The sequence below is a fragment of the Dreissena polymorpha genome, unplaced genomic scaffold (assembly GCF_020536995.1).
Source record: "Dreissena polymorpha isolate Duluth1 unplaced genomic scaffold, UMN_Dpol_1.0 chrUn098, whole genome shotgun sequence".
Taxonomy (NCBI): Eukaryota; Metazoa; Mollusca; class Bivalvia; order Myida; family Dreissenidae; genus Dreissena; species Dreissena polymorpha.
The window spans coordinates 1-13,007 of record NW_026273412.1 but is presented as its reverse complement, the minus strand read 5'-3'; the positions used below and the strand labels follow the sequence as shown (position 1 = coordinate 13,007).

The following is a 13,007-nucleotide window of genomic DNA, read 5'->3' as shown; positions in this document are numbered from 1 at the left end:
ATGAGTGCAAATAAGGCAACTACGATATATATTTGTATTGTTTCTATTTGTTATGAATTATTATAATTAACTATGCACTTTTTACACAACGTTTTACTTAATGCCATATCCAAAAACTCAGGATTGTATGCGCTGATTGTACTTAATACTGCACACAAATTAGGGACACTGTTAAACACTTGTTTGGATTGATTGATCGCCCCAAAATTATGTTAGCGTTATATTTTTGAATTTGTTCATTGCTTGACTCTCAGGCCAAATATATCACAAGAATAATGCCTTTATCGCTTTGAGCTTATATACTGATTAAAATGAAATTTCAAAATAATTTCCATTTACTGTTGTAAATAAAAGATGAACAGGATATTTGATGTGTCGACATACCATTACTGATGGGAATTGATTACATATGTGCATTGTAGAGTATAACCAGTAAAGCAGCTGATAATTTCACGTGTTTGTAACAGCAACATCATGCACGAAGCAAACTACTCGTTGCCTGTCGTACCGAGCTAATCAACATTTCTTTATCAAATATATTGTGTCTAGGACATGTTAGTTTAAGCAATATAGAAGACGGGCTACTTTTATTATTCGTATCGTTTGTATTGTCTTAATTGCATTATGTTACATAACAATACATGGCAAATGCAATACTCGCCACAATGACAAAAAACTTGTAAAGACGCGACCTTCGATTGTGATTAAGACTGTATAAAAACAACGCGGCTATTACAAGACGCCCATATATATTTCACTACCGACAGTCCGTGAAGTGATGGGTTTATATGCGCTGTATCAGTTGGAGTTGAAGCATCGACGGTGATGGTACAGTAGTGCTGTGCGTGTAACAATGTAACGAAAATCTTTACGAGCGGAGGATTATAGTCGTTTTGAAGTTCATTGTTGTCAAAGCAATGGTGTGAACGCGATCTTAACTTTTAATGTGGGAACAATGTGAGATTTAATTACACAAACACACGAATTTACATTTAAGTTAATGTTTCATATTGGATTAACATTCGTGCTCAACAGAACAGATGTGTATATCAAGGAATAAAATTTGATTATGAACTTAATACATTTTTCATCAATGGCAATGTTGCTTGTACACTTAAGTAAGGTACGATGAAACATTCATCATGGCCAAAGATGATAGACCTGGATATGTTTCCATTAATGGAAGCGGAAACACATTTGAGTATTTCAACAGATCAGATGATTACATAAAACAATTACTGATAGCAAATCTTGGTGAAAAACGGAAAAGCATGTTCACAGTGGTATTTTTGACTATGATTTATGCGACCATTTTCCTAACAGGAGTGATTGGGAATTTAAGTACGTGTATTGTGATATGGAAAAACACATACATGCATACAGTCACAAATTATTATCTTTTCACTTTAGCCATATCAGACGTTATGACGCTTTTATTAGGTAAGACCCTTTTCACATATGCTTATTTATGTAACTATATGCTATTGAAAGCAAACGCAAACTAACCACGACCATGTTAAAATTAAATACAACGTTTGGTAACACAGTCCATAATTACACTATGTTCAGGTTTAATATAAACGTTTCTAAAATATGATATCATATTTAGTAGTCGGCTGGTATTCACTGTCTAACAAACGAATTATACTATTTATATATGAGTGTAGTTATTTGTGATCGTATATCTATATATTTGTCACAAATAAATAAGCTCTGTTTTACAAATCATAGTATCATGTATTAAAAATGCGGGTGTTTTCGAACGAATTAATTTATGTGCATACTATATATGCCTGTGATACAGGTGTTGTCACTTATTTACAATTAATGAATAAGTCCTATTACAGACTTGGGAGAATCTTAATTATTCAAGCCTGTCCTCTATATATGGCCAGGAGGCGATCGCTAACAATACAACACACAACAAATCAGCTAGAAAAGACGCACACGTACAAAAGACACACATGAGCACAACTGGTTTGATTACCTTAACCCATTTATGCCTAGTGGACTCTCCCATCCTTGTAAATTGGATCGATTTATTTCCAAAATTAGGGATGTCTAGTATATTTATTTCAATATTTAAAATATTTCTTAGAGAAATGCCTTTAAGCAAACAGCATCATGCGGCGTCTCATCTGGGTCTACGCTGCTTGCCAAGGCCTTTTTTCTAGACGCTAGGCATAAATGGGTTAACATGCTCAATACAAAAGCACTATGGTTTTAAACGGCTTTTAAGACTCTCCGAACCACCCACTTGTCCCAGAATTATTTATTTAACATATTACCATTTAACACAATAATTATATATGGAACTGATAATCAGGAATGCAACTTTCTTAGGATTCATGACATGGAACCAACATGAGTATCAACTACATGTCGGCTCTACTAAAACGCTTAGGAGAATTATTGTATTCTGACCATCGTCGGATAATGCGACAAGAAGCCCTATTAAGGTTGCTAACATACCAATTACCAAATTTAGAGGTTCATGCCTTTCTTCAACTACATAACATTCCACAATTTAAGTGTTTGAAATGTGGATTTTATCATATGAATACAAGTGTTGCATTTAACACAACCCGAGATTAATAAACTTAAAAGCATTCTAACTAAACATGCATTGAATATGTTAAAACCTTTGTTTAACAGCATTGATGTTGTGCGTGTATACAAAGCTATACGGAAGTTCGTTATTTTTCTATGAACTTCAATATTTTTATTGGATTTAAACAATGATATTATCATCAACAAACCTAACATCATGCGGCGTCTCATCACGGTCTACGCTGTTTTCCAAGGCATTTTTTCTAGACGCTAGGCATAAATGGGTTAAAGGGGAATTTTCACGTTTTGGTAAATTGACAAAATTGAACAAAGTTGTTTCAGATTCGCAAATTTTCGCTTTAGTTATGATATTTGTGAGGAAACAGTATTACTGAACATTAACTATGCTCTAAAATAGCCATTATATCTTTTTGACGATTTAAACAGCCGAAAATTATAAAGCGTTGCAACGCGAAGCAAATTAATAATTTGGATAGTTCTGTTGTTGTCGTTATATTTTGTGAAACTACGAGGATTGCTTATTTAAAGTATAAAATACGTCTGGTTGTATTCGGAAGAATGGCCGAGTGATCTAAGTGGTAGACTTTTTACTCGAGGACTCCAGGAGTCAGTGGTTAGAGCCCTGCTAAGCGTTACATTATTTTCTTCTTTTTTTAAATTTTATTCTTGTTTTTTTTAAATATAGCTTATTGTATCCAATTTTTACATTTATCGCACTTGTTTTGTCAAAATAGCACAAGCAATATCCAAGACCAAACTTTAGCCGACATCATAAGTTGTTTTTTGTGTTAAACATCATATCACAGACTAGTTAAGATCTATGACGAGTGCATACACACTTTAAAACTAAATCAGAAACCAAAAATACAACATATATAATTATTACAGACATACAAACAATGAGTCGATATTTAGAAAGTCTTATTGCACTTCCGAAAAAAACAAAAACACATTTCCTACACATTTAAGAAGCGCTTCGAGCCAGCTTTATTTAATATGAAAGCAAGAAACATCCGTGGTAATAACTTTGATTGAATTTCGGATAAATAAAAGCAGCCTTATATATGCAATTTATATCTTGATAATTAAAATTGACACAATGGGTTGTTTCGATCAAATATCCAAAAATTGTGTAATGCCTGAAGAAGTATGAGGATGTTTTCGCTAGATAACTGTTGAAATTAAATTGTGTTGAGCTTGATTAAATATTTTAATATGCTAGTTTGTATAATATAGACTTTATACACATTATGTCATTTTGTAAATATTCTAGATTCCCTACTTCCATGTACACATTAATGTCGTATAAAAATATGGGACTATCATAAACTTACTAATAGCATTGATTGCATGGATACATCATTTACAATCTAGTAGATATTTAAGACTTACCATTGCGGAACTATGAGTGCATTGTCATTACACTTATTTCCATCAAAGATACGAACCAGTGCAGAAAGAAGTCAAAGAAGAATACATTGGTTGCATAGAGCAGGATTTAAATTCGGCATGTCAGCTCTTAGTTCAGAGTCATACCATCATGATACTCGTCCAACCTGCGTTTGCATTTGTTTCAATGTTTATGTTTTCAAATTGCCTAACCTTTTGCCCGTGTGGCGTATATCACATACTCTGTCACTAAAGTGTAGTTCTTTATAATAGTGTTGCCACCGATAATAACACATATATATATATGAGCCGTGATCTTTGAAAAACGTGTTTAATACATGTGCGTATAGTGTCGTCCCATATTAGCCCGTGCAGTTCGCATAAGCTAATCAGGGACGACACTTTCCGCTTGTATGCTATTTTTCGTTTCAAGAAAGTCTCTTCTGAGCAAAAATCAAGTTTTTGCGGAAAGTGTGGTCTCTGATAGCCTGTGGGGACTGAACAAGCTAATATGTAACGACACTGTACGCAGATGCATTAAATCCATTTTTACAGAGCATGGCCCATCTAGTGTTTTTTTTTGTAGCCTTGCCGCCAGAGGTGTACTCAATTTGGGAAGCGTATCCATGGCGATTTGGGCAATCATTCTGTATACTCAAATCGTTTATAATGGAGATGACTTCGTATTCGTCTGTGTTGACCATAACGGGATTTACTGTAGAACGCTATCTGTCTATTTGTCACCCCATGAAATTGCAACACTGCTGTCATATAAGCCGAGCTAAACGATGCATAGTCCTTATATGTGTAGTTTCCATACTAAGTGCCTTACCATATCCGGTGCATACAAGGACATTTTACTACCTGTCGGATCCCCACAGTGGCCAGCATATACCTGACTCGCTTGTCTGCAACATCCCCCAGAAGTGGACAGGGCGGATGATAATAGTGTTCCAGCTATCGACGTTTGTCTATTTTGTGCTACCCATGGCTATACTAAGTTTAATGTACATTCTTATCGGAATTAAACTGCACAGAACAGAACTACGAACGAAGTATGACACTCAGTACGGACAGGCGACGGCGACAAAAGCACGCAGAGCAATACTCAAAATGTTAGGTAAAAAATGAATACATAGTATTAAATGTATCGTTGATTTTATTTAAAATACTTATTAAATAGGATAAAAAAAAATCATAACTAAGTTAAGTTGTTTGCGATGAGAGAAATTTGATCTTGGCAAACGGATAGATGTAGACGTTGTTTCGGCGCCTTGTTTACTCGGTATGAATAATTGAATGCCAAATGATGTTATCTACTTTGAGGTATTAAGTTGACTCTAAATCAGTCGTCTATTATTTTGTGTTATTCAATACGTTATTGTCTGCAGATAAATCAGAAAGAACGGATGCGGTATCAATTTGTTTTGTTCTTTCAATATTGAAGCATGTTTGATTTATGGCACAATACATTAGAAAAATGTGAGAATATCGGTGTAACGAAATTGTTTTCCTTATTTGCGTGAGAATGTGAAGTTGGTATAAAACAGAAAATTACATATGTAATACTATCCTATGTGACTTTAGATAGTCAATATTGAAATTGTATATTTTAAACTCATGAATGAGGTAATAGGATTGTGTTGACGGACGTACATTATTTGTTATAGTCGTTTATCATATTGATTGCGTTTGTGTTGAAACGTTGTACAATACAGATATGAAGCATTATAACTTCAGTTAAATTAGTGTTAACAGGCTACAATTAGCACCGAAGTCCTTAGATTAGGCTGTGTTTAATACGGGTAGATGTATAGGACAGTTTCTTTAAACAGACATGATGTACATACTTAATTATGGTGTTCTTGGAAATGTATGTGCTTATATCGGTTCATCATTTATGTATAAACAACAATTTATTATTCACATCCTTTGGTTGAAAATGACGTTTAATTTCATTGATAAGGCAAAAATAAAATGAATGCCAAAAAGATTCTGAACTTATCCTCATATCGCTAAGTGCTATTTTGAATACTTTCAATGACAGTTTAGTAAATTGCCGACAGACTGACTTTAGGTTGTACACCATTGATTTTTCAGTGTTAATACATTCATCTTTTATAATTATACAATTTGGTAAATATGCGGTATTTACATATAGGTTTTTCAACAAATATTTATAAAGTATGCGTATTGTTGATGTATGTCATGGATTCATGTTGACGTTTATCGATTGCTTCGACAAATGTGTGAATGATGTGTTCATATCGTTTTATTTCAGTTGCTGTCGTAGTTGCGTTTTTATCTGCTGGGCTCCGTTCCATGCTCAAAGACTTATGACACTGTACGTTACTAATTGGAATGCACGGCTGTTAGAAATACAGGGACATCTGTTTTATCTTTCAGGTACATATCTGCTTGAGAATAAATGGATATTAATTAGTTGATGTGTATGTAATACCACGTCTAGCAAATTGGTTACACATGATTGTATAACGTTTTAATATAGAAGTATGAAGCAACTAAGTTTACTTCACAATCGTTTGTGTATCTCATAACAATTAATAGATTGTGAACAAAAAGAGGTTAACATAGACACAGACATGACGATGACTATTCTTATTTATATGAGCCATGCTCTGTGAAAAGGGGATTTATGCCTTTGCGTAATATGTCGGCCCATATAAGCAGTCTGCAGATGCTACGCAGGTACGAACCTTTCCGCCTAAACTTGATATTTTTGCTTAAAATAGACTTTCTTAAAACGAAAAACGTCATAACATCGCTAAGTGTCATCCCTGATAAGCCTATCCGGACTGCAAATGCTAATCTGGGACAACACGTTACGCACATGCAATACACCCTCTTTTCACAGAGCACGGTCGATAAGGGTGCAATAAAAGTCTACCATGTGATTGTTATAGGGTTTGCACAAGTTCTGTGATGTTATCACATTTAAGTTCTTATTGTGTTAAGTAACGATAGTACAATAAGTGTGCAGTCTTGAGTGCAAAGTATCTTAATCCACACATTTGTCTTGTTTCAGGAATTCTTTACTTCTTCAGTTCCACCGTGAATCCAATACTGTACAATGTGATGTCAAGAAAGTTCAGGAGAGCCTTCAAGCGAACTCTCTGCAGATGTTTTGTTGGCGCAAATAATCTTCCATCTTTTTATATGCTAAAGGCCAAGTTCATCAATCACGATTTAAATGTACCCCATTCTCGAGAGAGCGATATTCCAAACATGTCTGACAATAAGGATTTTCGGATTGTTACGTATTACAACAACGATAAGCGAGAATCATCTAAATATAACCACTCCGGAGACAAATGCTCCACTAAAGAGACGCTGATTAACAAGACAAGTGAAAGCACATCAGGCAAGTCACACGCACATTCTGACAGCGACCTGCACGCCTTGTGTCGGCACAAGAGGTGCTCCGATAGACGTCACAGTGCGCTAAATCGACGTAGAAATGGATTGGTCAATTCATTTCATGATATCGACGATTTACGTAAAGAGCATACGTTATTTGATTACCAAACTGCTGCTAAATTGAGACTACTTGAAGCTGAACCGCTAACACATTCATGGCAATCAACGGTTTAGATACACGACAAACAGTAATGCACACTCTGTATGTAATAGAAGTGTTCATAGTGTGCGTTATAAGGTTGTGTAATAATGTTATCGGACATTATTGAGAAAATCTACGTATTGAATGCATAAGAATATATGTATTGCCTAGTTTGAACACAAATAAATAGGACAATGCTTACAATTCATATATTTGATAACAATTTATTAATAAAACACGAGAAGGGAATTCCAAGCAAATGCTCGTTCAGAATCAAACGGATGAACAAAAGTACATGTATGTACGCGAACAATTTTACAGAACTGATTAAGGACGGCATCTTTCCGCAATACAATATCTGAATACGGAGATCTTATAATAAATAAATTGCATGTAATGCACACTTGACAGTTAGTTATGACGAAAATAATGTATTTTCTCTAAAAACTTAACAAAAACTGCTTTTCACCCAGTGGCAAGCAGATTTAAAAAAACACACCCGAATTGTGTCTGCATCAGTAATGTATTTAAGCCACACACGTTTCTTCTGACATTGAAATGAAATACATGTTAATCAATACATATAGATGCAATTTGAAAGTGTGAAAAAGTGTCATTCAATCTATAGCCTAGTTAGCAAGTAATTTATTATTTTTCAAACGGTACCGCTTTTAAAACCGAAAGTAGGATTTCTATACGTTTACGTCAATTTCTACAAACGCGATTTTGTTTTAGTTTTAACACGCAAAAAAGACGGATTTCTACCTTGTAACCACCGACTATATACTAATTGGCATAGATAACATTAGATCTAAAGCTTTATTAGCAAGAATTTCATTATTTTGCAAACGGTACCGCGTTTTTAAAACCGAAAATAGGATTTTTAGACGTGTACGTCCATTTCGACAAACGCGATTATTTTTAAGTTTTATAGCGCAAAAAGGACGGATTTCTACCATGTGACCACCAAATATATTCTAGTTGGCATATATAATATTTGTTTCTTATTTATACTTTAATTTACTATGCAAAACAGTTGTGTGGCTTTAACTAGGATCTTGATTATACCTCATTGAGATTGTGTTTATCTTAACAAAGTTCGGGTGTTTCCAAATCATCAAAAACATATATTTTGCGTTGTGGAAATTATTATTTTCAAACAAGGTGGACATATCATTATTGTATATTTACCAGTGCGTTGTTTTCTGTCATTTTGTTCAAATTGCTTTAATATGGTTAAATTACACAATTGTTCATTGTGACCAATCAACCGAACATCAATTGTCATACCCCATATTCGCAAACAATAGTGTACATCATGTCGCTCAATCGTACTTATAACCAAAAGATGAACTCTGCCATATGTTTCTGCAATAATTAAAGGCCTTTCTAGCAAATTAAAAATGAGCCCATATATCTATGCCTGTCGAAAAATTGCATGTGTTATCATTTAACGTTAGGTGTTTTTTTATCCCGAAATGCATCTCATTCGTCCTACACGTGTAGACCTTGGAGATTCCTAATTAATTCTAAACAATCCAGCTGCTTTGTAGATAACCATGAGAAGAAAATGTGTGCGACGATATGAACGTTATGTTTTTCCCGTTTACATTTAAGATTATTATACCTCACTTTTATTCACAAGCTAAACTCCCATAGGCCAATGTGACATAGAAATACTGACAGACCAAGAGGAAAAAAATTTACTGTCCACAAAAATACTGTCGCCCGCTACCTTAGCAATCACGTGCCACCAGCGGGAAAAAATTTACTGTCCAAAAATACTGTCGACCGCTACCTTAGCAATCACGTGCGGAATGGTAAAAAATTATACAGTCCCATTCGCGCATGCGCAGTACGCAGTTTTGCATTTCCGTTGTATTTGGATTATTAAACTATCGAGTGCAGCTGAAACTGTGCTGTAGAAAAGATTAATGCCATTTTTTAAGCTTTGACAGGAGTTATACAAAAATTCAATTAAGTATAAACGACACGCTTACCTCAATCTCAATGGCAACTTTAATCCTATGCTAATAACAATAAAGTTACAACGATATACACTTCCAGTGAGATTGAGGTAAGCGTGTCGTTTACACAAATATTTTACAGTTTAAAAACCACTACGTCCATATCGTTGTCCCAAAATGTTTCGTCACCGAAATGACGTCACACGAGTACGTCATATATCAAGTGATGAAAACAAAATAATTAAAATATTTTCGGAAATATTTTCGGAGAGCTGTTTGTTAATATATTTTTAAAGAAATAATTGACGAAATCGATTACTATGTCGGTGCCGAAAAAGCGTAATTTTGCTCGCCCCGAAAATCTAAAGTACTCAACATGTTATTGGTTGTTAATTGCTGAAATTAATTAAATACAATTATTGAATATTAAAATTGTTCATGGTTTATATGAATTGCTCCTGTTTCAATAGTTTGTTTGGTATAATAAAATAAATATTACATGTCTGACAGGGTGACAGGCCTCGGTTGACAGTATTTCCTCAAGTTGACAAATTTACTGTCACCCTGTCAGACATGTAATATTTATATATTAATATTAATAGCATACATCCCGTTTAAGTTATCTGAATACAAGTTGTCAAGAACAAATGGTAAAAATCGATTTCGAACGACGTGTTTGAAATCGTCAACGCACCACTTGACCCGGGATATTCGATATTTGGTCTTGCCATGTGTGGCCAGAGAAGCTCTTTACCAGCCTGCGCAATCAAATATTATTGTCAGAAACTACCCTTTCCGGTATAAAGTAAGGGGAGGATTATGTATATCAATATAGTTCAGTATAATATTTCCTTACCGGTTTGTGCGAATGCGTTATATGACCTTACTCATTATTTAGCAACACTCTTACCGAGATGCATGGTATATCTTATATATTTACTATACATTTAAGATGATGAAAACTACACATACACTATGCCGTTAAAAGTGTGTTTTTTTCAAAAGCCGGTCTGGCGTTTAAGTGACTTTGCTGTCAGGTATAAGTTTTTTTCCATCAATTTTAGGTGATAAAGGCAAATAATTACACTAGGCTGTTTGTTCTGTTCTAGTAAAACCTATTTCAATTGGGTTAATAAGCCCTATTTAACAATTCGCGTGTCGAAAGTTAAAAAGATACATTACTAGATTACTTCTTGAAGGACATGTGTTTGCTAACTGTTATTTTGATAGTGTAATCATTCCACATGTAATCAATTCCACATTCATCGTCTGTGTTCAGGAAATTGGTTGCTGTTGCGATTTGAGTTAAGTAATTGAAATTTTACGCTATTGTTAGGCGATGATTGTTGTGTTTTTTTGCATCATTATATTATTTCATTATTAGGATTATTATATAATTATTATTATTTTTATTATTATTATTATTATTATTATTATTATCAGAATAATCAGGAGAATAAGGGTTATTATTATAGTAAGATTATTATTAGTATAATAATTATTATTATTATGTTCATTCTTATAATAATAATAATATTATATTATTATTTCATTATTTCTTTTCTTCTTCTTCTTCTTCTTCTTCTTTCTTCTTCTTCTTCTTATTATTATTATTATCATTATTATCATTATTATTACTATTATTATTATTACTTATTATTATTATATTATTATTATATTATTTATTATTATTATAATTATTATTATCATTATTTTTTTATTATTTTTTATTATATTATTGTTCTTATAATAATATAATAAATAATAATAATAATAATACAAATGATAATAATAATAATAATAATAATAATTATATAATAATACGATATTTAATATAATACATTTATTACTACTAATAATAATACAAATTATAATGATTATTTTTTTTTTTCAGTTTAAGTTGTTTGTTTGTTTGAGTATTTAGCCACAAGTATTTATCAATATAAACTTTTATTTAAAAAAACGAAATTATAAATATAATTGATTTTTTAAATCGGACTACTTAAAGAGTATATTTCTTGGATTCGGTGGATAATCGATTTTAATTCAAGAGTGATCATAAAAAATAGTATTTTCAAGAGGGGCGCAGCCATAAGTGAAAATATATATTTAATATGACCACGAGTTTGAAACAGTGAAATTATCAGTTTTTATTTACTGATATTTCTCTATAAAACCACTGGAATCATTAAATAAAAGTAAATATTCTTCTACGGAAAATGGTTTTTATATGAATGTAATGAAAATATAAGTTTAATATAACATGAAATGTACTACATAATTATAAAATGTATATTATATACGATATAATTAAAATAGTTTTAAGTTTTTCCTATATGTATATATGACGTCCCATGAACACCACGCAGCATATGGTATTATATAAAATGTGAATATGTAGAGGCGCATCTTTATGTCTTGTAAGATTCAAATTGATGATAACTTAAATGAAGTGCTGCTATCATAAATGACATATTAAATACATCAGATGCCCTTTGTCTAATGAGTTAACCTTACTGTACTGTCTGGATAATACAGGAAACATGTTTTCACGTACTTGCAAACCCTGTTAATATATTGGAGTGTACCATTAATATTCGGCGTATCTGCAACACGTTGTCATTGAAAAGCTGTTTGCTCTTAGAAGCTACTTAGCTACTGCGTTTTGAACCGGCATTGCCTGCTTTATACTGGCATCATTTAGGTAAAGTACAACAACATATCCGCCGATGTTACAGTTTTATCAAGGCAAATCGACACATTGCCTTAATGTCATAAGTGTGATATGTCGACCGAAGTTGCCAATGTGTAAGTGAATCAAATAGGTTCGACATATCCACATATGCACTACAAGGTCGTATATACATTTTGTGCCATATATTTGGTAAGTGTATAGATCTCGTTAACAGCATCCTACATCTCAAAATATAAATGCACAATTACTGTATTCGTATCTAGAATATTATGCATGTGTTTTTGTTCTTTCACTCATACGAGTGTGAGGAGGTTAAGTATGCTTTAAATATGTTATGAATCTAATCCTTCAATTGATTGGGTGGCATCACCTTTATTTAGAGAAGTACCGTTTTTTTCCTTTTATGAAGAGTCATGTATTGCATAGTTTTTTTCAACTGCTTTATATAAACTAACACCGATGATGAAAATATCCTCTCTTATGAATGTTTTTATGATGTTTTATATCGACACATATTTAAATAAGTTCCCGATGGACCAATAATTATGTTAAAACATTTGTTTAAACTTTGTTGATTATTATGATTTTTAAGAAATGTATTATTAGCATAGTCTGATACTTTAAATGTATGATCTTAATTGTCATTAATAGTCACAAACCTGAGTTTACACCTAAACCAACGGTCGCAATAAAAATTGAAGGAACGGCAGGACCGATAAATTGGGATGAACCCCGCACATTTCGTTAATCAGCAATGAATCCATCACAAATTAATATCAAACAAATAATGAAACCACACCGTTTA

At 32.9% G+C, this 13,007-nt stretch overlaps 2 protein-coding genes across 2 annotated transcripts; both read left to right on the top strand.

The window, feature by feature from the left end:
- Positions 1-821: 821 nt before the first annotated feature.
- Positions 822-5,091, top strand: LOC127864071 (pyrokinin-1 receptor-like). The gene is made up of 2 exons (XM_052403755.1): positions 822-1,440; positions 4,547-5,091. The coding sequence occupies exons 1-2, from the start codon at positions 1,143-1,145 to the stop codon at positions 5,089-5,091; spliced, it is 843 nt and encodes a 280-aa protein (XP_052259715.1). The 5' UTR covers positions 822-1,142.
- A 493-nt stretch (positions 5,092-5,584) lies between these two features.
- On the top strand, positions 5,585-7,963 carry LOC127864070 (uncharacterized). The gene is made up of 3 exons (XM_052403754.1): positions 5,585-5,589; positions 6,242-6,366; positions 7,007-7,963. Exons 1-3 carry the CDS (start codon positions 5,585-5,587, stop codon positions 7,570-7,572), a joined length of 696 nt encoding a protein of 231 aa, XP_052259714.1. The 3' UTR covers positions 7,573-7,963.
- The last annotated feature ends 5,044 nt before the right edge of the window (positions 7,964-13,007 follow it).

Excerpts from the sequence above, each read along its gene's own strand:
- LOC127864071 (XM_052403755.1), top strand. The coding sequence starts at position 1,143 with ATGGCCAAAGATGATAGACCTGGATATGTTTCCATTAATGGAAGCGGA. Across the intron at positions 1,441-4,546 it reads CGTTATGACGCTTTTATTAG|CCTTGCCGCCAGAGGTGTAC; the intron begins GTAAGACCCTTT and ends TTTTTTTTGTAG.
- LOC127864070 (XM_052403754.1), top strand. Across the intron at positions 6,367-7,006 it reads ACATCTGTTTTATCTTTCAG|GAATTCTTTACTTCTTCAGT; the intron begins GTACATATCTGC and ends GTCTTGTTTCAG.